The following is a 23,466-nucleotide window of genomic DNA, read 5'->3' as shown; positions in this document are numbered from 1 at the left end:
AATAATGGAGAAGGGGAAAAAGAAATTGAAGACAATAATCCGCTTCCAGAGAAGAGGCACTGTCAAGAGAAGAAACAAAAAAAAGCAAAGTTGGGGGATATTAACTCCGACATAATCGCTAGAAAATGGACATAACAGCAAGAGGTATCGATTTGACACGGGCATGAGAGAGGATGAAAGGATATAAAACATCATGATAGGAGCAAAAACGACGAGAGGCTAAAGGCTGAATGATAAGGGGGTATAAGGCAACAAAACTTTTCCATTCCTAATCCTGCAAATCCGACATGGTCATGTTTCGTCTTCGAGCTGAATGAATGCGTCTCATTTACTAGGGTCAGCCACAGGCTGCGAGGGTAAAGAGTCATCCTCTGCCTGGACTACCACTGTCGGTTGCTGGTGTGGCTCCGGCGGCTGCGCTTGCTCGCTGTGCAGTTTAGTTTCCTTGGGCTTGTCATTTTCTTCGACGTGAGAACGATTTGGAGGGACAGATTCAAATTGAGGGTCGGACTGCGATGGGCTCTTGGCACGCTCGATGCCGTCCTTCTTGGGTGCAACCTTCGCCTTAATCTTTTCAAAAAGACTGAGCTTCTCGTTTTCTGAAGATACTCCGGCCTCACGAGAAGCACTACCAGATCGTGCAACTTCGTTCTCGGGCACAGAGGGCACATCGGTGCTAGGATTATAGGAGTCATTCGTAAAGCTTTGGCCGTGTGCACTGGAACTACCGATCGAACTAGAACTGAACCCAGCTCCCGCGTTTGTTCCAACCATTGGTGGTGATGAGGTCGGGTTTCCATGATTTTGTCTCGAAAGCGGGAAACGCCAACTGCGGCGATGATCTCTCTTCTCTGATTTTGAAACATCGTCGTATTGATCCAAATCAGACTGGTCGGTATACGATGATTTGGAATGCATAGATGGCGTCCGAGAACGATTGGGTTTGAGTGTGCTTTCGGATGGTTGGTGCTGGTGGTGACTGTTTTCGCCGTCTGGAACTCCGGCTGGGATTCCTTGGCTTTCGGGAATAGTAGGGATGGCATCATTGAGAATTGGTGCTATCGGAGTTACCGCTTGCGATGTTGAAGGAAAATACCCCGACTCATTGGCACTGAGTGAGTGGCTGGAGCTCTGAGCGCTGGCATTGGCACTGCCGGGTATCCGCTTCTTCTTCAAACGGTTGGGCTGGCGAGCCTCCTTATCAGATGCAGGAGGAGACTTCGCGAAAAAGCTTGATAGCTTACGCTCTTTGGTAGGTGTAAGAAGGGGAGTTGGTGGCGACGTTATAGCGGACTGAGCTTCCAAAAATTGGCCCTCTTCAAAAACCGGCTGTGCTGGCTTGGGTGCTTCTGGGTGGGCCTTTTGAACTGCAGGCGGACGACTTTCAGGTGTGGGGGTGCGATTCATTTCAGCCGGAGACGGCAGGCCAGCAGATGATGGAAAAGCTGACTCGCTAGGTCGACTCAATCTCGGGGCAACCAAGCCAGGTGATCTCTTCGAGGGAACGGTGTTGCTGCGTTTCACAGTACTGACTGTCGACGTGGGCGTACCGGGGCTTTGAGTGTTACCAGAGTTGCGCGACGAAACAGACACATTGCGACGAAGGGTCTCGTACTTTCTGAGACTGTCCGCACCTCCGCTGGCATTTGAAGCAGAGCGTCGAATGCCTGATGATCGAGAAGGCGTACCTGGAGCAGCAGCTGTCGTATTCGAGAACTCCTTGACCGTCTGTGGATCTGCTGCTGTACCGTTCATGCCAAATAAGAAATGGTCTTGGTTTTCGATCAAGAAGATCAACACGTCTTGACTAAGTCTGTATTCCAATGGTGCCATGTCATGTGTGGGATGTGACAACAATCCAGGCTGAAAGATAGCAGACAGGTTGTTTGAATTCATGCGATTCTTGTCCGACTTCGATGCGAAAACGGCAAGAAGGTCAAGAATATAGAGAAGTAATTGCTTGTTGAGTGGAGGAAGCTCACGAATGAGTTGCTGATATGTAGCGACAGCACTCTCGTAGTCGAAATCACCAATGTCAACCGCCTCTGTACTGCCGACAGCCTGTCGTTGATGGTTTCGAATCGGTTCACGGAAAGCTTCGTAAAAGTCGAGAGGGATTATAGGTTCTGGCAGCTGGTTCAAATAACGTCGTAGAATATTGGCAGCATCGTGCACGGTATATCCTGTCCAATCCAGCCCTTTGCCATACCGCTCGGGTGAATCGAAGATCTCTTGTAACTCTTTGATACGTCGCGCGGAGCCGCTTAGACGGAAGATACCTTCAACCTCGGTGGCTATAAAAATCATGGTGAGTTGGACATTTTCAGATAGAGTTAATGGATGAAATACCTTGATCTTTGAGGAAGACACCACACTTGGCGACAACAATTGGGACATAGCCATAAATGAAGCTCTCGCCCTTGTCGTTAGTCAAGGAAATTGCAACATTTGCATACTTGATGCTGACGTTAAGTGGAACGCCAAAAATACCGCCGATTTGGGGTCCTACATGAAGCGATAGAGTCAGCAACTGCATTGTAAAAGGAAAACAGTATTGAGCAGGATCTTTCCGCATAGATTTCAAGGAGAGAAGACCAACAGATAATCCCATCCCACAATCTAAATGAGGAACATTTGTTTTTCTTATGCGGTCTTCCCCTCGTGTCCAAGACAGAAGCTCAATGTCATTGCTATAGTCACAGAAGATGCACATACCTTTATTCTCATCCTCCTTCTTTGTGTTACGCTTGAAATTCTTCCACCAGGACGCAAGATCTCGTTTTGTAGGCGCTGCAGGTGGAGCAGGTTCATGTGTGTGGTTTTGTGTCGTGAAGTTCTGGACGGGTGCATGTGCCCCAAGCGGCTGGGGATTTCCTATCGTCATAGCAGACTAGATTGTGTCAAGAGCGTAAGAGTGTATCTTAATCTATTAAATAGATGCACTTCTCACGAAGCACGATAGTTGTTTGGACATAAAGGTATGTGAGACGAGAGGAAGACCAATCCTGCTACTATGTGGTATTTTGAGGTTCGCTGTGGCTGTTTCAGCGCTTCAGCTGAGGCGCCGACTAGCTAGCTGTCTGAATGCGACCTGGCGGCGAAGTCCAGTTGCATAGGCCGATGTATAAAATGCGACGGAAGTTGCTAAGTATTTCCAGCGATCGTCAGGAAAGAGTGCGATTTTGACGTTTGTTGATGGAGAGTGCGATTAGACTCTCTGTGTTGGCGATGAGTAGGCGTCGAGGGGAGAAAGGGAGGTTGGGGGGAAGTAGTAGTGGTGGTGATGACGGCAGTAGGGTTGGTTTGGTTAAGGGTCGACTGAAAGACCCTTGTCTGGGAGAGCAGAACAGGACGGAGATGCAGAGTGAATTCTGAAGCGGAGTAACAGACAGAGCGATATAGGGGCAGTATTATGTGACGGCCAGAATAAGTTGCTATGAGAGAAATCGTAAATGAATGATGACTCTTCGGTTTGTATGCAGTCAGTCAATGACTTGGGAAGGCTGTGGGCGGTGGCAGAAGTCTGACCTTGGGTCACAGGAGTGGGGTGCGAATACAGTACAATACAATCATTATCCACTCTATGTGTAACTCAGGACGCTGAGCAGTGAAATACAGTTACAATACAGTACTTACGGCACAATACATACCGTAAGATTCTGCGGTGGCCGAGGCTCTTGCTGAGCCTTGGTGCTACACAGTACTCTAGTATACTCTAGTAAACTCTAGGGCTCTCCCCGTACCATACAGAGTACAGTAATTCCATACTTGGACTGACAGAATTAGTACCAATGGTCTGGCACGCACTGTTCCTGGTCTCAGGGACCAGGGTTCAGGGGCCAGCAGTGGAACAGTTTTATAATTAGAAATTAAAAATCCAAAACAAAAGTGTATTCTCAGCAATTCTAGTCCAACAGACCAACAGTGTCCCTTGGGAACGGCCGGCTCTTGTGGAGGAATGCTCCGCTTGCGTCTGGGCGAAAACTGCTGATACCAGATTATGAGTCTGTCTAGGCCTTAATTATCGACCTCTGATTTTTACTTAGTAATTTTTGTTTTTCTCTACACCCACGCAATAAATAGTAACGAAGACTTGGAATTGCACAAGTACACGCGTGTACCTATAGACATCGCTTCGACATATCCGCCTCCCATGACTGACTGCCGGCCTCTAAGAGGCCTCTATCAGTCCAGCCCGAAGCTACAAATAGAGTGAATAAATTGGTATTTGAATCGCTCAAACCCCAAAGGCTTGGTTCTCGTAGCGTCAAAAAAGACAAAATTCTAGAAGACGCCACAAGTATCACAAAGTTGGCACACAAGTCATGTGCTTTGCTGGCGCCCCTAAAGCCTTAGGCAATAGGCATAAATTCCCACATGACATAGCTAAAGTCATGTGACCTCGGAGGCTTGATTATTCCGCAGGAGAAGTTGAGCTGCGGAAGAGCTTCGGAGGTAGCAAGCAACAATTTATCAAAAATCAAGGCAAACACCATACCATTCAATTCAACGATTTCATCTATCACGATCAATTCATTCCCACCTGTCCTATACGATAATTGAACAAAATGGAAGGGTGAGTCTTGAATCGTGTGGTCGCTGTCAATGAATGACGTCGCGTGCTAATCCAATATTTTTTGCAGACTCAATGCATCGGAACAGCGTGAGCTTGCTGCTCGTATGGAGAGGAAGCAAATGAAAGAGTTTATGCAGGTATGCTTCTATTCTCTCTGAGCACTACCATCGGTCCTTTTCCACCACCTGGCAACGATTGAGAATACCTTGTCAAATCTTGATCTTCCCGATAACAACAACAACTCACTCTTTATACTTGCTCTAGATGTACTCCCGCCTCGTGCAACGCTGCTTCGATGACTGTGTCAACGATTTCACTACCAAGTCCTTGATCTCCCGGGAAGAAGGTTGTGCCCTTCGCTGTGTCGACAAATACCTCAAGAGTTCCGCCCGATTGGGAGAGCGCTTCCAAGAACAGAATGCCGCGATGATGCAAAGCGGTCAGCTCCCTGGCCGATAGGTTTTGACGCATCTTTATTATAATGGAAAGGAGCTGGGGGGTTATCGAGGGGAGAACATAAAACTGCGATCTGTCTTGGAGATAATGTTTACGGCCATATTGAATTAGTCGTGCATTGGTGATGAAACGACCAGATGTTCGATAGACCTTCATACTTCTCTTGCATGTCTTCTTTTTTTGATGTTGTCCGTTCATCGGCTCAGTGTACTATAGTTATTGTCATCAACCACTCATTCTACTTGCTTGCATAAACCGGGCCAGACTTTACTCAAGAGAATCATATGGGACAGGCTGTACGTTACGACAAACATATATGACTATATCTATTCGACTATATACCGTATCTTATCTGCCAAGTAGAGCATTAGAACAACGGTACAGAGTAAATAATAATATTACCAATATCGAAGCAAAACCAATCCTTATCGAAACAGGGAACGGGAAATTTTTGCCTAATCGAGTTTCGGGTTCCACGCCAGTGGTTCTCCGTGACTGAAGTACAACACTAAAAATGCACTACTTAGTCCTTTTTGGTAAATTTATTGATATGATCTTAATCTTTGATCGATATCGATATCAGATCTAAATCGTACTTAAGTTTCTATACAGTTATCAAGGAAGAATTGCCTGGATTTACCGTTCAATGGATGGCTACTTCGGTGAGGGAACCGTCGATAAACGAATGACTCAAGGCAGACGCAGACTAGAAGATTTTATGCAGAATTGATCAGATAGTTACATAGCATGTAGATAGATTCAAGCAATTGGAGATTCTTTCTGTTGCCCCTCATAGGAATGAAATGACGAGGAGCAAACGCAGAACAAGAACCCCACCACGGGCGAGATAGGACTTCCCCTCATGGCTGTCTGCCAAAAAAAAGACATCACCATCCACTTTTCTTCCAACTCCTCTGGCACTGCCATCTCCAATTCCCACCCCACCTGTGATTACAGTTCTATATAAGAACTGAATCGGAGAACTTTTTAGTTTTCGTTTCAACCTTTTCCCTCCTTTCTTCCGTAATTACTTCGTCCCTTCCCTTTCCTCGTTCTCTGACCACCCCGCGCGGATTGAAGGGTTGACGTTTTTTGCGTTTCAATAGACATATTAATAGACGACATAATGGCTGACACTGTCGGAAAGGTCAGTTTACTCTCAGAATATCAAATTGCGTATGAACTGTCAACACTAACCTTCGAATCCGTGCTAGACCATTGTTTGCAAGGTGAGCCCATTAACTAGATTCAAGTCCGAACGACACATACCAGATCAAAACGGCTAAACGCGTGATAGGCCGCTATCGCTTGGGAGGCTGGCCAACCCCTCTCCGTTGAAGATGTCGAGGTCGCTCCTCCAAAGGCCCACGAGGTCCGTATCCAGATCTTCCACACTGGAGTCTGCCACACAGGTACGTATTTCAAGCCATACTACGGGGAGAGAGGAATAAACCTGGTAGAATGGTCGTACTGATATCACCTGGCTTAGATGCATACACTCTCTCCGGAAAGGACCCCGAAGGTGCCTTCCCCGTCATCCTTGGTCACGAAGGTGCCGGTATTGTCGAGTCTGTTGGTGAGGGCGTGACCAACGTCAAGCCTGGTGACACCGTCGTTGCTCTCTAGTCAGTATACCTTCCACTATCCAAATTAGCCTGTGATTTAACCTTATGGTGATGGTTGCAGCACCCCCGAATGCAAAGAATGCAAGTTCTGCAAATCCGGCAAGACCAACCTCTGCGGCAAGATTCGCGCTACCCAAGGTAGAGGAGTCATGCCCGACGGAACATCTCGCTTCAAGGCCCGTGGTAAGGACATCCTCCACTTCATGGGCACATCCACCTTCTCCCAATACACAGTTGTTGCCGACATCTCCGTCGTTGCCGTCACCGACAAGGCTGGCACCGACAAGACCTGCCTCTTGGGTTGTGGTATCACAACAGGTTACGGTGCTGCCGTCGTCACCGCCAAGGTCGAAGAAGGTTCTAACGTTGCTGTCTTTGGCGCTGGTTGTGTCGGTTTGTCTGTTATTCAGGGCGCGCTCAAGAACAAAGCCGGCAAGATCATTGCTGTCGATGTTAATGATAGCAAGGAAGAATGGTCGCGCAAGTTTGGTGCTACCGATTTCGTGAACCCGACCAAGTTGGGCAACCAGAGTGTTCAAGAGAAGTTGATTGAGATGACTGATGGTGGTTGCGATTATACCTTTGACTGCACCGGTAATGTTGGCGTTATGCGTGCTGCTCTTGAGGCTTGCCACAAGGGCTGGGGTCAGAGTATCGTTATTGGTGTCGCTGCTGCCGGTCAAGAGATTTCCACAAGACGTATGTTCCATTCCTCCTTTCTCCGTGATAAAGTCTTCTTTACTAATAACTCGGCATACAGCATTCCAACTCGTCACAGGTCGTGTATGGAAAGGATGCGCCTTCGGCGGCATCAAAGGCCGCTCACAACTCCCCAGTCTGGTTGATGACTACCTGAACGGTCAACTCAAGGTTGACGAATTCATCACACATCGCGAGGTACTCGCCAACATCAACACTGCCTTTGAGCAAATGAAGGCTGGTGATTGTATTCGTTGTGTTGTGGATGTTCGTGCTTAGATGGGCTTTTTTTTTCGTGTCGTGTCTAGTTTATAAAGTCATCCAATTTGTACAGGGCAAACAATAAAAGAATATAATTGAGTTAACGAAGTAAATTGACCAATCATGAGCAATGCCACTCATTCTATTTATATCGCTTCTTCAATCTATCTCCAAGAACGAGAGCCTTGGAAGTCAACGATCTGGAGTCATGTGGGCCCCTTGTGTAAACCTTACATAGTCTGAATTTCATACGTGCACTACAGTTTATTCAATGTAGCAGTTCGATGAAGCCTCATCTTATGATGAAGGCGCTTGATCTTCGTTGTTACTATCTAAGGAGTGACTAGGGTCAGGTTGCAGGTGAAAATCACATAAACACGCATTCAACTTCGCAGGCAATGTTCTGCATGTTGAACATCCATAACTGAATTCAGTTACTGGAATAGTTTGTGCTCCAAGGTCATGTCAGACTCAGGCTGGAGACCAACACAGGCACGGAAAATGTTGGTCAAAGCAGAGCGCTGCTTAGCCAAAGCATTAACAACAGGTGTTCCAGGAGGAGTCAAGGGTGCCTTGAGCATGTAGCTGAGCACGCTGAGAACACTGTGGAAACCCTTGTAGTCTTCGGCACCATCGGCCTTCTTCCAGCTGATACGAGTCATCATCTCGGCGACGACGACCAAGTCAATGATCAAAGGAGAAGCCAAGAGAGAGTCCTCGCATACGTTGAAAATGCTGATGGTCTGGTGGCCACCCATGAAGATCTCGGCGTAGTACTCGTCAAGAGCGCGCTTGTTGTCGCCAACAGCAGGCATGTACTTGATGACAACGGTGTGGTCTGGGTGCTCGCCCTCCTTGTAGAGAACAGTGTTGGCAGCGACCATGTCGTCGACAACGTTAGACTTGGAAATCTCCTTGGAGCGGAACTGCTTCTGGGAGCTAAGGTTCTTGCCGTCGTTGTTACCAAGGTGGTTGTAGCTGGCAATGGAAGTAAGCTTGATACCAGCGCTGATCAAGAAGTCAACAAGAGCGGACTTCATCTTGGTCTGTCCAGACTTAAAGTCATCACCACCAATGAAAGCATTGTGCTGCTCGGCAAATTGGATGGCACCTGGAACGAAGGTGTTCTGGGGAGAACCGTTGATGAATGGGGCATTCTCGAGGACACAGGCCACAGCGAAGACTGTTGAAGGAGAGACCTCTTCGTGGCCAGACTTGATGGCGTTGATGAGATTGTCAGCGGTGTCGTTTACGCCAGCAATGATGTCAGCGTAACGCTCGGTGTTGGCAGTCCAGAGAACAATGACCTTGTCAAGTTCATTCTTAGCCTTGAAGTCACTATTATTTGATAATGATCAGTACCTTAGTACAATGCAGGAAATAACGATGGCAACTTACCGAATATCCTTGCGGATGTGCTCAACATGATCCCATGAAGCCTTGGAGCCGGGGATAAGATTGTCTGCACGATCCTCCTGGTTCGCAGCAATGAAGTCCGGGTAATAGATACTGGGCAAAGGCTTCATCTCAGCCATTTCCTTGCGGACAAGCTCCTTGAGGGTAGGCTCCAAGACACAGGCACGGTCCATGGCATCAACCAGTCCCAATCCACTAATATCCCAACCGCCAATGACGAGGTCGTTGGGGTGAACCATTGGAAGCATGTCATGGAAGGGAATGTTGATTTCCTGACCCTGCGCGTCGGTGCCAAGCTTGATGGTAGAGCCCATCACTACGGAACCATAGTAGTTGGCAGCACGCTTGCCCTCACGAGTTTCCCACTCCAGACCACGGCGGTTAGCAATGATACCAGCGGTGACAGTAGTACCGTTGTTACCACCCCAGCCAACCAGCATCATACCCACCTTACCCACCTTGCGGTCCACCTTGAAGTTGTAGTTCTGTGCCTTGGGAGTAGCAACCAATTTGTCGCCGACACGGGTGACCTCGGTAGTGTGGTATGCATACTTGGTCTCAATTGCTTCTTCAGTGTAGACCACGTTAGGAGAATCGACGGTGAAAAGAGGGGTCTTTTCGCTGCTGTTGCCAGCCAACCCGTTCACGGCACTGTTGACAGCACCAGTCTCATTTGCGTGAGGAGCCATGATGGATGTTTCTTGATTGAAGACGAGTCACGAGTGAAAGCTGCGAACTTGGCGGGCGGGATGAAAGCCTCTAGAATTTGTTTTTCTTTTGTAGTTCGAGCCTCTTAATGAGAATAGATTGAGCCCGATGCCCCTCCACGAGCGGATGAGCGTCGGGAACCGTTGAACGGGTGGTGACGACTAGGAAGCATTCTGTTAGCACCAATTCCTCGCTGTCGCTGCAGAGTAGAAACTTACGAGTTAAGAGAGTTGGAGAAAATTTTGCCGGTGTTGATGACCACCCCCGTAAGAGTGATCTGTCTGGCTAAGAGAGTTTGATCAGGAAGATGGAAGGTTACAACCTGATGGGAGCTGGGCAGTTTGGAACTGAGAACGATGTTTGCGATGGGTGAGAAGTAGAAGAGAGAGGAGAAGAGAAAGCGAATTCAAAGGGGGAAGTCCACTTCTTAAGTAATGCCAATTCAATTGGGAAGGAACGCGGTCAAATGTTGAGGAAGGAACCTTCCCAGGCAGCCAATATTCGATGCCCCGCGCAAATGCAAATGTTTACGAAATCAATACGTTACGTTACGTTATCAGGCGAGGTTATCTCGCTCAACCTTTGTGTAATACATGTATCGATGTACCGGCGGCGTATGCCCGCGTTCTTCCGCATTCGTCCCCGCAGTTCTCCTGTTTTCCAGGAAAGTCGGTGACCAGCACACGTTGGCGATCCACTAGTGCACTGAGGTTGCCAATCGTTTCATACACTTTGCAGTTTGTAGTTTGCACAACTCACGAGAGTCGCTACACCAATGAGCGACGGGGGTTGGGAAGAATCTCGAAAGTAGAGAAGAAAATCACGATGATAAGTTCTGTTGAAAATATGTTCCGTTATGGTTTAGTGCAGCGCTTGTCGACTGGGACAGCCAGTTGCGGCCCTGCCTCCCCTCACTAAGAGAGCTAGACCGCCCCCTCTGGTGTGCCACCATGCCAGTCAGAATAAAATACGAATGAGTATGTAAACAGTGAACAGTGAACAGTGAACAGTGAATGAACATGGACTAACTCTCCGCTAACGGAGTTCTCAGACGATCATCCGAGTCAATTGATTCAATTTGATTGTGTTGCACAGCCTATCAGATCATGCAAATAATTGAAGGCAGAAAGAAATATTGTTATAAAAGGATCTTGATGGCAACGAGAATCGAATCGATCGATCGTAATGAGAGAATCCGTAGTACGTAACTACTACGTAGTATGTGTGTGGGTTAACTAACTTAATTGGGATGTTTAATATTTACTACGTACTACGTAGTTAGTAGTAACTTAGTATGGCCGCGGCTTATCTGGAAGCGAAATCACTCCGTATGGTCGGCCAATTTAACGCATGCAAGTACCCTGAACAGGACACTGCATGCTTCCACAACTACCCGTTGGTTCTCTGAGTCTCCAGAGGTTCAGAATCAAAAGTAGTTATTCGGTTCGACTTCAGAATTGATGGCAGATTCCGATGGAGGGTGCTAGACGACGTATAACTGTGGCCCTTAGCACTATAATTATTGGGCTACAACCGAGCTAATGCATTACGTAGTAATTCATGCTTGCGAAGTCGTATGAAAAGAAACAGAAACAGAAACCAACGGATTCGAAGAGGACAGGACAGGCTTATCACGTGGGCGTGAGTCGCGACTGCCCTGCAGAGTGCAGACAGACATCATGGCAAACACGTGAGTGCTCTGGCTTGTCGCATCTTACCCGGGCAGATGCTTCATTCCAGTTCCAACCTCCCCATATCCTGCTTACTACGAGTAATCTGCAACGTCACCGGTGTCAAATGTGTTGCGGCTCGCTCGGCAGCAAGCAGAGAATACAGAGCAGAGCATGAGGGCACTCAGTAGCACTACGACAGTCACCGTACTCCACTCGACGTGCCGTCCGAGGACTCTCAAGCACAGTCACAGGGTGGAGACCGAGGGCGGCCTATTCTAACGCTAAAAGAACTAAGAGTCCCGCCCCATCCATGCGCGACACCTTGTTGGTTGGCATCTGCCAGTTTGTCGCGGAGAGCATTCAGGGGTAAGCCAAACCTCTCCAGGGGCTGTCTGGCTGATCGTCTTGATTGATCAATCAATCAAATGTTACCATGAATCGTATCACTTCGTGCACGTACGACACACTCGCTCTGCCGTTCTTCTGTTTTTCCCCGAGGGCTCGCATTTCAACCAGGCCTTATTCTCAGATCTTACACCATCTTCCTGCAGTGATCACGTTGCGGAGCAGCTAGTGCTTCGACAACTTCTTCTGTGACTGCCATTGCCACAGTTGTCCATTCTGCAACCAGCCAAGTACAGTGATCGTCGCAACCTAAAAGGGCGAGAGCCAGTCAGTCTATTTATTATTAGAGCCCTCAGTCTTGACTCGTCAGCGCACGTAGAACATCCATCCATCTTTCTCCTTTCAACACTCGCTGGAGCACGATACCAGACTATCGAAATTTCCACTCCGAACAATATATTGGTACCGACGTCGATTCGTACCCAACATTCACTTACCAGTCACCGTTTGGATCCGGAGTGAATTGATGATTTCCTCATTGTGATCGGAGAGAGCTTCGGCGTAGATGCTGTCGCCATGGCCAACGATACAGACTTTGCAGCCATGCTGCCTACCATAAAATGCTCGAACTGCAACATGAACGTCGAGATTTCGGCGATGGGTGAACATGTTTGCGCTCCACAACAATGTACGGGTTACCCCCATGACTCCCATGAACGTGACTGATAAAGAGTTTGGACAGCATCGTCACCACCGCCGTCTGCAGGCATGAAAACACTCAGACCTGGCCCTCCTCCGCGCATCGATCCCACCATTGCGAGTAAGTGTTCCACGCAGCAAGGATACGGCAGTTCTCCAACAATGTATTTTTTAACAATGAATGATTGATATAGATCAACCCTTCTTGTCACCTACCTACGGGAGTCCCTCAAGCAGTCTCGGAAGTCATCCGCTCACTCCGCGAATGTCACCTCTGCGGAGCCAAACTTCCCCGTACCCTTTGACACCCTCGTCCCTCGAGTTCACCGATGAGGAGAATAATCCTGCGCTTACCATTCGAGCGGCCTTGAGCCCAACCATGACCACCAAATCGCCACTTCGCTCGACAACTCTTTCCGAGGTCCCTACGATTCACAGTGACACAGCCATTAGGGATGGATCGGAGGGCTTGTGTACTCGGTCGCCGTCCATGGAGAGCAGAAGTACATATCGGACGTCGGTGTCAAGTAGACGCTACCGGGAATCAACGTCGACATATTCATCACGAGGCGTATCTATCAGCATGCCGCGCAGCCCTCGAAACTTTATGGATGAAGTGCCTCCTATACCAACCGGGCCCTTGACATCATTTCGGCCCAGCTCACAGATGAGTAATGTGGATTCGAATCTTTCAGGCAGCCCACCAAAAACGAAGGTAGCTAGCTATAGTGGCTTTAATTTTGGCTTGACAGATGAGCCACAGAGTTATGAAGATGTGCACGGAACGTCTCCTCCGAAAGAGAATGCATCGACAACATCGCAGGTGATGCCGAATACGGTAGACACTAATCTCGATATCAATGACAATTTCCTGACTAGATGGCCGTCGCAGCCATCGCCGACCGTTCCTGGCCGGCCCTCACTACCTAGGGAGCCTAGCATTTCAAGCGAAGCATTCCCCAAGCCCCCAACTGTAGAGATCAACCCTCAGCATGAAGTTCCAAGTAGCTTGCCGACCTCAAACTTCAATGCCGGTCTTGGATTAGATAAGACAGCATATCATGTGACGGAAGGGTCAACGTCGTCAAGCAATTCCTCTCGTTCTGCGACAGGCAGTGGTAGCTCAATCTCAAGCCCACCCTCGGACTTTGATAGGAAACCATCGGATTTGACTGAAATTGACTCAATGTTGCAAGAACTTGAATTGGACCAGAAGCAGTCCCCTGTTGAAAGGCAAGCACCGCCACCACCTCTAGACGGCGCGAGTCTCGAACCACCACGTGGAATGGGCAATATCGATCGTGGACCTGACTCGCCTACCGACCCTACTCTTGTTGGTGGTTCTTATACAAGACGCAACGTTGAACCACCGGGGCCCATACCAAAAAGCCCAGTGCGAGAAAAGACACCGGCGGAATATGCTCAACAGATCTCACGACCACCCACTGCCGGTGGTCAAAAGCGTCGTTGTCGGGGGTGTGGACAGGGCATAGTCGGTAAATCGGTTTCATCGGCGGACGGTCGCCTTACCGGACGGTATCACAAGGCCTGCTTTGTCTGTTTTACTTGTCGATCGCCATTCGAAACGGCCGACTTTTATGTTTTAGACGACCACCCTTATTGCTCTCAACATTATCATGAACTTAACGGTTCGACATGTGCTACGTGCAAGCAGGGTATTGAAGGGCAATATCTCGAGACCATTGAACATAGTACTTACGGTACCGGTAACCCGCAAAAATTCCATCCTGATTGCTTGACCTGCCGCACCTGTCGCGTTGTACTTCGGGGCGATTATTTCGAATGGAATGGTCAAGTTTACTGCGAACGCGATGCTCGACGAGCTGCAGCTATGTCGGCGCCGCCTCCTAACAGACGACGACCTACTATGCCTTCATCACCTCTTGCTGGTCCTCCAGGTTTCCCACCAGGCCCTCCGCCTGCAGGGTATCGTGGCCCTCCACGCCGAGGCGGCCCATCTGGTCCCATGGGGCCAGGTGGTGCTATGATGCCTCGCGGTCCACCTCCACCTGGAGGTCGTGGCATGGGTAGACCACCACCGTCTCCTAGACAAGGTGGTAACTTAGCTCCTCCTGGCGGTGCTCGACGCTTCCCTGAGAGGAGAACGACCAAGTTGATGATGGTATGAGATGTTCAATCATCAAAAATCAAAATTACGTTGTACAACAATCATCCTCCGATCGCTCTATTTTCTCATTTTCCTTTCTTGATGAAACATTTACTTCTTGTTAATATTTTTGTTTATATTTCCTTTTGCTCTTATACCCCTATCGAGCAAAACACGTTCGCTTCTTTCGATTCCTGATCAGCGTGTTCTGATCTTGTTGATTTTCTCGTCACATCATTTTTGTCGTACATATTGCATACACATATACCCCTTGTTGACTATCAACTTCAGTATTATGCTGAAGCTGATTTTGCATTTGCGACTCTCGCTTTTAATTCTTGGACCCTAATTGATATCCCGTCTGGCACTGGCCGGTTAATCATTTTTACTCCCTATCTGTATAGCTCATGACCCATTTATATTTACTATCATACATGATATATCCATATATCATCAGTCTTGTGCTTTCTTGCCTTGGCAATGCGCATGTCATGTATGTAATGAAAATGTTACATCTTGTGGAACATTTCCCCTTTCTCTTCTTCTGATTGTACTGTACTTATATCTGCTGAGTAATATATGCCAATCATGAATACAGCAACATTGCTCGACCAGTGCGTATCTACATCTATATACCCTTTCATACAAACGTATACACACAACACATCACCAAGGGAGTCCAGATTATCGGGTGCTTGCCGAGCTCTCCTTAACGTTGGTCTTCACAGCAGGCTTTGCGACCAAAAACCGCTGCAAATAAGGATAGACAAGCGGAAACACCCAGCCAAAAAACACAAACCACAATCCCCAAAGCGTCAAAAACAGTCTCTCCCTCAAGGTGACTTTGTTATCTTCTTTTTCGTGGCGTTTTGAGTATTCGTCATCCCAGACATCGCTGATTTGTTTGAACAAGGCTGGATCATCTGTCAAAACCGCATCGAAGTTCTTTCTAATTGCCCAGCGGATGTCGCGGGGTGTATTGAATGTCCAGCCGTATATGAATCTCCCTTTATTGCTTTCCTTATAGGCTTTGTTGCGGTGTACGGCGTCAATGAAGCCGTAACCCAGCGGACTCTTGACGGATTTAAAGTTAAGGTTGAAGGAGACTTCGGGGAAAGTGCGGAGAACCTTTCTGGCTGCGACAACGTCGAACCCGATCAGGACGGTTTGGAAGGTTGGGAGATATTCTTTGCAGACGGCGAGGTAGCTGGACTACAGATTCCATGTCAATGACAAGATATAGAGCGGTTGAGACAGGGAAAGGGAGTAACATACATTCCAGCACCCTAGAACGATGCGGAGATTCCATGGCTGTGAAGAGTATGGACCGGATGTGAGAGTTTCTGCGATCTTCTTAACGATTACTTTGGCAGGGTTATTTCTCTAGTCTCTCATGTCAGTCCGTAGTTCGCTCCCATTCGGAAAAAAAAGTTTGCTGATCATACCTTGATATCAAGTAAAACCCAAACATGGTCCCTGCCCTTGGAGCTGACGAACTCCAAAAAATCACTTAACCGGAGCATCTTTCCTCGAGGCTCGCGTATCGTTTCCAGTGTACTCAGATACTCCCAGTCGCATTCATTGATTTTCTTATTAATCCCGAAACATCGGATGAGCGTTGGGTCCTGTATTTCATATCAGACTCTACCATCTTTTTCCAAGAGCAAGAAGGGGGGGAGGGGAATACATGAGAAATAACAACAACACCATCTCTGGAAATCTGTACATCCGTCTCCAGCCCATGACAGCCAACATCAATTGCCGCCTGGAAAGCCTCCAAGGTATTCTCGGGGTATATCTTGTTGAAGCCGCGATGGGCGGTGAATTGCGGTAATCTCGTCTTGCCATCCTGGGAATAGAATGGTTGTCTGAAGAATGCTTTCGACGGACTGGCCGCAGTTGACTCGGTGGAAGTAGTCGACATGGTGGTGCATATGCGGACGTGGTCAAATGCCGAGGTGAGTGTTCGTCTGTTGAATGCGGCGGCACGCATTCACGTATCTTGCAGCGAAATTCAAGTTGATGTATATATGTACACTTCTAGTGAAACGAACGATGGGTATTCTCTTTACATGGAAGATTATATTATTTAACAAATAGATTCCTATACGCAGCTGAGACTGGATTAAATGCCGCTAAAGGCAGTTGGCAGCAGGCATGTTGATCGAGTACCGGTATACTCTATGGGGTATGGTATGGACGGGCCGGCCAATCGGAAGGTCTCGTTTAGAACACGTTCCGGATTTAAAGGCGGATTTAACTGCGACTCTGCGAGTCTCCGAAATCCAACGGACGAAAGTGTGGAAGTTGTGATGACGTTTTGAGTGGATAAAGAGACTCTGGCCATCCTTACTGTACGGAGTATGTAGTAGTTACTATGGATTATGGAGTACGTAGTTACATTATGAACGCCATTTCATATCGGCAAGTGGGTCCCATCTTAGGGTTCAGATCTGAATCTCATTATTTCCTATCTGGGCAACTATATGGTATTGTGAAAGATGAATGGGTCGTGTAACAAATTGATTGTATTCACTATACTATGTATGCACAAGAGAAGAAAATCTCTGGCACAGGTTGCGGTGCAGAAATAAAGAAGTCGGTAAGCGTGGTCTTCAAATTTGCACGTGTTCTTCCACCCAGTATCCAGAGAGTGTTGGTTATGGAATAAAGACTTTTTGACGGAACGTCTCAACAAGGCTCTGGGTATTTTGTTGAGAATCATGGTATAAATAAATGACAAATCTCCTAGAATCCAATTCTGATTGTCAACAATATCGATACACAACTGCAACGATCCGTCGACTATCATCCCCGCACCTGATACTTACTACTGGTCGCCAAAGCGAGAACCTGACGAGAGGGAAAAGAGGAAAAAAGAAACGAGAGCATCGCCATGTTTCCAGATTTAGAAACACCCGCGGCGGAAGAAAGAAGCCGGTTCCTCGACCTACTGGCTTTCGTGGACCAACTTCTCGTAGCCCTAGCCGGTCTAATTATAACCTTCCTGTCAGTAATCATAGCCCGCCAAGTTACCCGTTCCAGAATTCTCCCACGCCGACCTTTGCTCAAAGGAGGGCTTCAGATGTTGACAATCATAACTGCATTCTTTGTAATGACGTATGGATCTGTGATCTGGGCTGATGCACTCGATGGTGTGTTGATGATTCAGCGGACGACGATTGTATCTCCTACCAGGAGGAATATAACTAGATCGATGAATGCGGGATTCGTTTGGTTGGCTCTGCGGAGCCCCGATCTCACGATGGATATGTTCGTGTGGTATACTTTGGTCATGATTTATACCACGGTATTTATCACGGAAGATTACTGAGGAACCCGGTTGGTTGATAGCCGACGGCACGGCTTCAAGCATTTGTTCCAAGGTTGGTGGTATACGCCTAACCGACGAACCTATGCATGTCAGACAATAGATGAAGACATGGATCCTCCCAACAAGTTCATTGAGGATGATGGCCATAGAACAACAATCATATTACCATCGCTCAGAATGAGGTAGGGAGATTCAAAAAACCGCCAAAAACTTATCTACACCTAGCCACTAGATAATTCAATCCATCTCGTTTTGATCGCATACAGGTAAACTAGCTGAAACAATAGGCCCTAGACCTCTCTCTAGAAGATTATAAAAACCACCTAAATTCCTCCATCTTAGGCCCATCCCACAAACGCACCGTCGGCACGTCGCGAGCATCAATCTTCCTCCCAGCCCTCCGGTTACGTCGGATGTTGTCAGACCACATATACACCCCTAGACAAGCAGTAATAAGAGCACCGGCACCTCCAAAGGATGCTATCGTGACCAGCGCGGGCAAATACTTGGGCGCATCTTGTGACCGAAAGACGTTGCTCGACACAAGACCCATGAGATTCGCGAGCGGGACACCGATACTAGTCAACAAAACACGCTGTCCTTCGTCGGCGATGTTATTGTTGTACCATGTACTCAGCAACACAGAGGGCGCGGAAGTGCCCCAAGTCATCATGAAGCAGGCATAATAAGCGAGATGAATCTGGGCTGTGACGTCGTTGATAGCGGCGTAGATGACGAATCCGACGAGAGTGAATATGAACCCTAACACAATGAACGGTGATCGAAGACGGGTGGCATCAGATGAAAAAGCGAGTATGAGCAACATCACGGCGCCAGTCACGTTTGGTGCGACGGTGTACAAATTGGTTTTGACAGTGGAATAGCCCAGACGAGCAACAATTTGAGGCAGAAATAGTGATACGCCTTGCAATGGGACACCAAGACATATTTCAATGGCAAGGAACGCATAGCTGGTAGGTCTCTGAAGGATACGGAGTGCATGACGGAGGTTGAATTCTTCATTGACCACGGCGGAAGAGTCGACTTGAATGCGGTAAAAGGCAAGTTGTTTCTCTTCTTCGGTCAAAAACCGCGCCTGCTGGGGACTTTGTGGTAGATACAAGAAAGCGAACACCGAGAAGCAGACGGTGAATGCGCCTTCGATTAGAAACAGATATCTCCATCCTTGAAGTGCCGGGTTCTTGATTTGAAAGACCCCAAATGCAAGTAATCCCGAGAAAGCATTTGCAATATTCGAAGCCGCATAGAAGATACCAAGACGTCGCGCCAGCTCTCCACGGCGATAGAATGTGGTTTGATAGTAAATAACTAACGGGAAGAACGCGGATTCGGACATTCCCAAAAACCATCGTAGAGCAAATAAGCCGGAATAATTGGATACAGAAGCAGAGAGCAATGTGAAACAACCAAAACTGAACATCATCAATGAGATGACTTTGGCTGGACTGAATCGTTTGGCCAGCATGGCAATTGGTGGAGCGAATACGACAAAGGGGACGAAGAAGATGGATAGTAGTAGGTTGTACTGGCTGCCTGTCATGCCCAGGTCTATCTCGTCAGCAAGGTTGATGAGACCGGGTCGAAAAAGAACTCACCTTTGTCCATTCCGTCCGTCTTTGCATTACCCAGATTTCCTTTGTCGAGAGCATTGCAGAGATCTAACGCGTTCTATTAGAATTCGATAAACCCTCATAGGATAAAGACATACACATAAAGGCCAAAATCGGCAACAACCGAAAATCAAACTTGCGACAGAGCGCTCGCTCCGCTTCATAATCGATCACGCGAGCAGTTCCTGGGAACGAGTCTTTGACTCCAAGACTAGTCGACGCGTCCGTTGTTGAGAGTACTCGTGCATTTTTGTTGTCGACTGCTTCGTTCTCGACGTCTGCTGTTGGCTCGTGGACGGACATTCTATCTGTTACTCTGAGTATCTAGACGAAATTTCCAAAGACAGGAAGATATATGTATGATACATATATGCCTGCTTGCTTGCAAGGATAGGGGCAGCAAGCTATAGTTGGCAATCAAGGGATTCCTATGAAATAATTCACGGAAACATCGTCAAATATACCAAAAAAGTCTTTCAAATCGGCCCGGATCAGCAACCCCCTCAGCACGGCTGATAAGGACCCAATATCATAGCTACTATGCCATAAGTTAGGTCTAGTTAACTAGTTAGTTAGTTACTAAGACATCTGTTAGTCAACCCTGTACAACCTAGTTAAGCAATCTATCCAGATAAGCCCACTGATCGGCAGTCTTGGCTTGGACACAATCAACGAACACGACGCTGGTCACGCCAGTCATGTCGAACTTGTTACTCAAATAGGTTAAAGACTGCCGTATGCAATGTGGTGATGCAAATAGGTGTGATAAGGGCTTGCTTTATGCTTAACTTCCCCAGCGTTACATCGAGCCCAAGGCTATCTTGGGCTTAAAGAAGAGCGTTCTCCGTTAATGGTCTAGCCATGATACATAGGCTTCTACATCTTCTATCTACAAACCTACCTTGACATAGGAATGGAGAGCAGTCTGGTATACAGACCTGTATATGTAGTCATGACACTTACTGCTATTGATAGGTACACGGTTAGATATGAGTGATATAACGATGGAGTGGTCTTCTGTTGTGCTGGATCGGCTATAAACCTAACCATTATCATTACCTGATCGAAAGCCGTATCGATACGTATCTAGGTAGTTCTTTATATAAAAATGGACTGTATCCTGTATTTCACTATTTATACACGAGTAACAAAGTAATAACTAATCATACAACTGATAATGTCGAGGTTAACCAGCCAACTCTTTCCGAATGGCTGCACAATGTGTAATAAGACGTTGCCAGGAGACTATCGGCTTTTGGTCGCTTGAATAATGAGAACCAAAACCCTTACAAAATAACAAGAGAGGCGCCAAACAGGGTAAACAGTGCCACTACAGCACTGCATAACACCGGAGTAAATGTGAGTTCGGGAGCACGAAGGTTAGCGGCAGCTCCCTTGGAGGTCGACGCCGAGTTGGAGCCAGATGCAGATCCGGAGCCTGGAGCGGCAGTACCGGTAGACTTGGTGCCTTTGTCTTGACTTCCGGAACCAGAAAATCCAGCGCCCTGGCCCGCTCCGTCGGTCATGTACTTCAATGCGGGAGACGGAATAGCTGGCAGAGAGTCATTGGTAACATCCCAGTTGGGAGGATCCGGTGCAGGGCAGCCATTGGCTCCACCTGTTGAGTTGTAGTTGCCATCGCCTTCAGGGTTTGGTGTCTTTTTCAGAGCGTCCTTTAGTGCAGTGTAGTCTTCCTTCTCCGTAATATCGTTGCCATCGATCTTGACAAGGCCATAGTTGGTTCCTTCTTCGCTATATTCATATACCAGACCTCCTGAGTAGACAACGGTCATATCGGTGCTGTAAAGCGAGGTAACTTCTTGGAACTGGCGCTTATTGGTGTTGCAGCCATATTCGGAGAGGAACAATGGAAGACCATAGCCAGTGAAGTTCTTCACCTTTTGGTCCCAACCAGAGATTTTAAAGGAGGACGGGTCGCACCACGAATAGTCATTAAAGGCAAAGAAGTCACTTCGCTCGTCGTCAGTGCCGCAGTTCATGTATTGAGCCATTTGAAGGCGGTTTGTATCGACATCAGCCTGAATCATTGTCAGTATGTCCATGAGACTTTAGGAAAAATATAACTTACGGCAGAATATCCGACTGGAACTAGGCGCAGTCCTCTCTTGCGAAGGAACATACGAATGTCACGGGCGACAGCTTTCACATATGGAGCAGCCTTGGATGAAGGACCATCGTTGATGACTTCATTGCCCGAGAAGAAAGCCAATGTATTTGGGTACTTTGAAAACATTTCGACCGTTGCAAAGACGTACTGCAGATACACATCGTTGTATGAGACTTCGGGGTCGGCTCTGTTGATCGAGTATTTAGGGGTGTTGACGTCCAGGACCACATAGATCCCAGCATCTGCCAAAGCCTTCATGCATTCGTCGTGATTAAGGGAGTTGTCGACAGAGTAAACACGAATGGTGTTGAGTCCCAGGTCAATGAATTTAACGATATCTCGCTTGCAGGCGTCGGCGTCGGCGAGAGGATCAACGAGCTTCGAGGAGCCCCCCGGTTGATAATCCACACCACGCAGGTAGAAACGGTTGTCGCCTACAAAGAAGGCGTTGCCTTTAATAACCGCTGGAGTGATCCCGTCGCGAACCTGCAGATTTTGGGGCATGGCTGCCACTAGAGCCACAGTGGTGGCCAAAGAGGCAAGAGTGCCTTTCATGGTGATGGATGATTAGTGATGCCTCAGAAGAAAGACAAATGGTAGAAATGAGATCAGATAATATCGAGCGATAACGAAGGATGCCGGAGAAGATAACAAAGAGCGATAGAAGAGCGTTGATCCTTGACGAAATAAGATAGTAAATTGATAATGAGCGAATGGATGAGTGAGGAGTGAGTGAATAAATGAATGAATGAATGAATGAATGAGTAGGTGAGTGAAAAGAGAAAATGAAATGCTCGAGAGATGCAGAGCAGAGACAGACCGAAGAAAAGAAGGAAGGAAGGGGGGGGAGGAGGTTTGGTATGAAGGTAAGGAGGAAGGAGGGAAGGAGGCAGGAGGCAGGACAAGAATGGACCAAGAGCGAAGGAGCGACTATGGCTGGGCAGGCAAGGGCTGCGTCTTATTTCTTCCCTCACGGGATTCGGTACACGCAATCTTATGATATTCTGTCTATCCATGTCCTCAGGAATATTATTACTATCGGCGGCGTCGTGCCAGCCGATCAGTCAATCATCTCCCTGGTTTGTTTGTGGCAAAGGCCCTGATCACCCATAGGACCCAGAACTTATCCGACCGTCTCTGCAAATAAGAAAATTGACAATCAATTAGCGAAACAGTGCTGGTTCCACCGTGTCTCACTGCTGAGCAGCGGTTGTCTTTTCTTCGGTGTCCACTGTCCAAGAGAAAATGTAAAATGAGAGCGCTCTTGGCTGATCCATGATTCGCGGTCCACGGCGACAACCCATGGGTCTCAGGGGGGTGCAGATCTGTCTGAGTCTGAACCCTGACATCAGATCAGACATATCATTGCGATGAAGATGCTATCATAGGTAACGACTACTCCGTAACTTATCCCATGTAGTAGACGTTACTCAGCGCTCAACATGGGCCGAGCAGCCTCTATGATGCTCACCCATGTTGGAGTTACCTCTGAGAGTATTTGCTCACAGGCATTGCCAAGATGACAAGGACCCCGCCGAGGGTTCTTAGACCACCCACACGTTACATAGATCAATTCGAATAACAAACAGTCATAGATATAAATAGCTGGTTGCCGACCGTCTTACGAGCTGCATGCACCCGAAGCACATCTTGATGATAACCCTAAGCCGGGGTCAAATTGATAGCGCGACATCGGCATGAGTGCTGGAATCTGTACCGGTACGGTAACCTCCGGTAGTCGTGTACTCCGTAGGGCCAGCGAATCAGCGACAATCAGCAAACGGCTA

General features: G+C 47.7%; 9 protein-coding genes across 9 annotated transcripts; 3 read left to right on the top strand and 6 right to left on the bottom strand.

The window, feature by feature from the left end:
* Positions 1–324: 324 nt before the first annotated feature.
* Positions 325–2,884, bottom strand: EYB26_000660 (uncharacterized protein; the record flags this gene model as incomplete). The annotated part of the gene is made up of 3 exons (XM_054259976.1): positions 325–2,294; positions 2,350–2,505; positions 2,716–2,884. The coding sequence occupies 3 exons, from the start codon at positions 2,882–2,884 to the stop codon at positions 325–327; spliced, it is 2,295 nt and encodes a 764-aa protein (XP_054115951.1).
* Positions 2,885–4,568: 1,684 nt separating this feature from the next.
* EYB26_000659 (uncharacterized protein) lies at positions 4,569–5,035 on the top strand (the record flags this gene model as incomplete). The annotated part of the gene is made up of 3 exons (XM_054259975.1): positions 4,569–4,576; positions 4,644–4,713; positions 4,841–5,035. The coding sequence occupies 3 exons, from the start codon at positions 4,569–4,571 to the stop codon at positions 5,033–5,035; spliced, it is 273 nt and encodes a 90-aa protein (XP_054115950.1).
* Positions 5,036–6,158: 1,123 nt separating this feature from the next.
* On the top strand, positions 6,159–7,635 carry EYB26_000658 (uncharacterized protein; the record flags this gene model as incomplete). The annotated part of the gene is made up of 6 exons (XM_054259974.1): positions 6,159–6,179; positions 6,247–6,261; positions 6,330–6,444; positions 6,522–6,657; positions 6,719–7,356; positions 7,418–7,635. The coding sequence occupies 6 exons, from the start codon at positions 6,159–6,161 to the stop codon at positions 7,633–7,635; spliced, it is 1,143 nt and encodes a 380-aa protein (XP_054115949.1).
* Positions 7,636–8,051: 416 nt separating this feature from the next.
* Positions 8,052–9,722, bottom strand: EYB26_000657 (uncharacterized protein; the record flags this gene model as incomplete). Its single annotated transcript, XM_054259973.1, has 2 exons — positions 8,052–8,955; positions 9,016–9,722. 2 exons carry the CDS (start codon positions 9,720–9,722, stop codon positions 8,052–8,054), a joined length of 1,611 nt encoding a protein of 536 aa, XP_054115948.1.
* Positions 9,723–9,826: 104 nt separating this feature from the next.
* EYB26_000656 (uncharacterized protein) lies at positions 9,827–10,377 on the bottom strand (the record flags this gene model as incomplete). Its single annotated transcript, XM_054259972.1, has 3 exons — positions 9,827–9,902; positions 9,960–10,088; positions 10,349–10,377. The coding sequence occupies 3 exons, from the start codon at positions 10,375–10,377 to the stop codon at positions 9,827–9,829; spliced, it is 234 nt and encodes a 77-aa protein (XP_054115947.1).
* A 1,958-nt stretch (positions 10,378–12,335) lies between these two features.
* EYB26_000655 (uncharacterized protein) lies at positions 12,336–14,607 on the top strand (the record flags this gene model as incomplete). The annotated part of the gene is made up of 3 exons (XM_054259971.1): positions 12,336–12,447; positions 12,502–12,579; positions 12,653–14,607. The coding sequence occupies 3 exons, from the start codon at positions 12,336–12,338 to the stop codon at positions 14,605–14,607; spliced, it is 2,145 nt and encodes a 714-aa protein (XP_054115946.1).
* A 663-nt stretch (positions 14,608–15,270) lies between these two features.
* Positions 15,271–16,510, bottom strand: EYB26_000654 (uncharacterized protein; the record flags this gene model as incomplete). The annotated part of the gene is made up of 4 exons (XM_054259970.1): positions 15,271–15,798; positions 15,862–15,969; positions 16,032–16,211; positions 16,274–16,510. The coding sequence occupies 4 exons, from the start codon at positions 16,508–16,510 to the stop codon at positions 15,271–15,273; spliced, it is 1,053 nt and encodes a 350-aa protein (XP_054115945.1).
* A 1,720-nt stretch (positions 16,511–18,230) lies between these two features.
* Positions 18,231–19,854, bottom strand: EYB26_000653 (uncharacterized protein; the record flags this gene model as incomplete). The annotated part of the gene is made up of 3 exons (XM_054259969.1): positions 18,231–19,489; positions 19,537–19,599; positions 19,650–19,854. The coding sequence occupies 3 exons, from the start codon at positions 19,852–19,854 to the stop codon at positions 18,231–18,233; spliced, it is 1,527 nt and encodes a 508-aa protein (XP_054115944.1).
* Positions 19,855–20,837: 983 nt separating this feature from the next.
* On the bottom strand, positions 20,838–22,234 carry EYB26_000652 (uncharacterized protein; the record flags this gene model as incomplete). The annotated part of the gene is made up of 2 exons (XM_054259968.1): positions 20,838–21,590; positions 21,641–22,234. 2 exons carry the CDS (start codon positions 22,232–22,234, stop codon positions 20,838–20,840), a joined length of 1,347 nt encoding a protein of 448 aa, XP_054115943.1.
* Between the last annotated feature and the right edge of the window lie 1,232 nt (positions 22,235–23,466).

This window comes from Talaromyces marneffei, chromosome 1 (assembly GCF_009556855.1).
Source record: "Talaromyces marneffei chromosome 1, complete sequence".
NCBI lineage: Eukaryota > Fungi > Ascomycota > Eurotiomycetes > Eurotiales > Trichocomaceae > Talaromyces > Talaromyces marneffei.
Note: the sequence above shows the minus strand (reverse complement) of the source record. Positions and strands in the feature narration are given on the sequence as shown.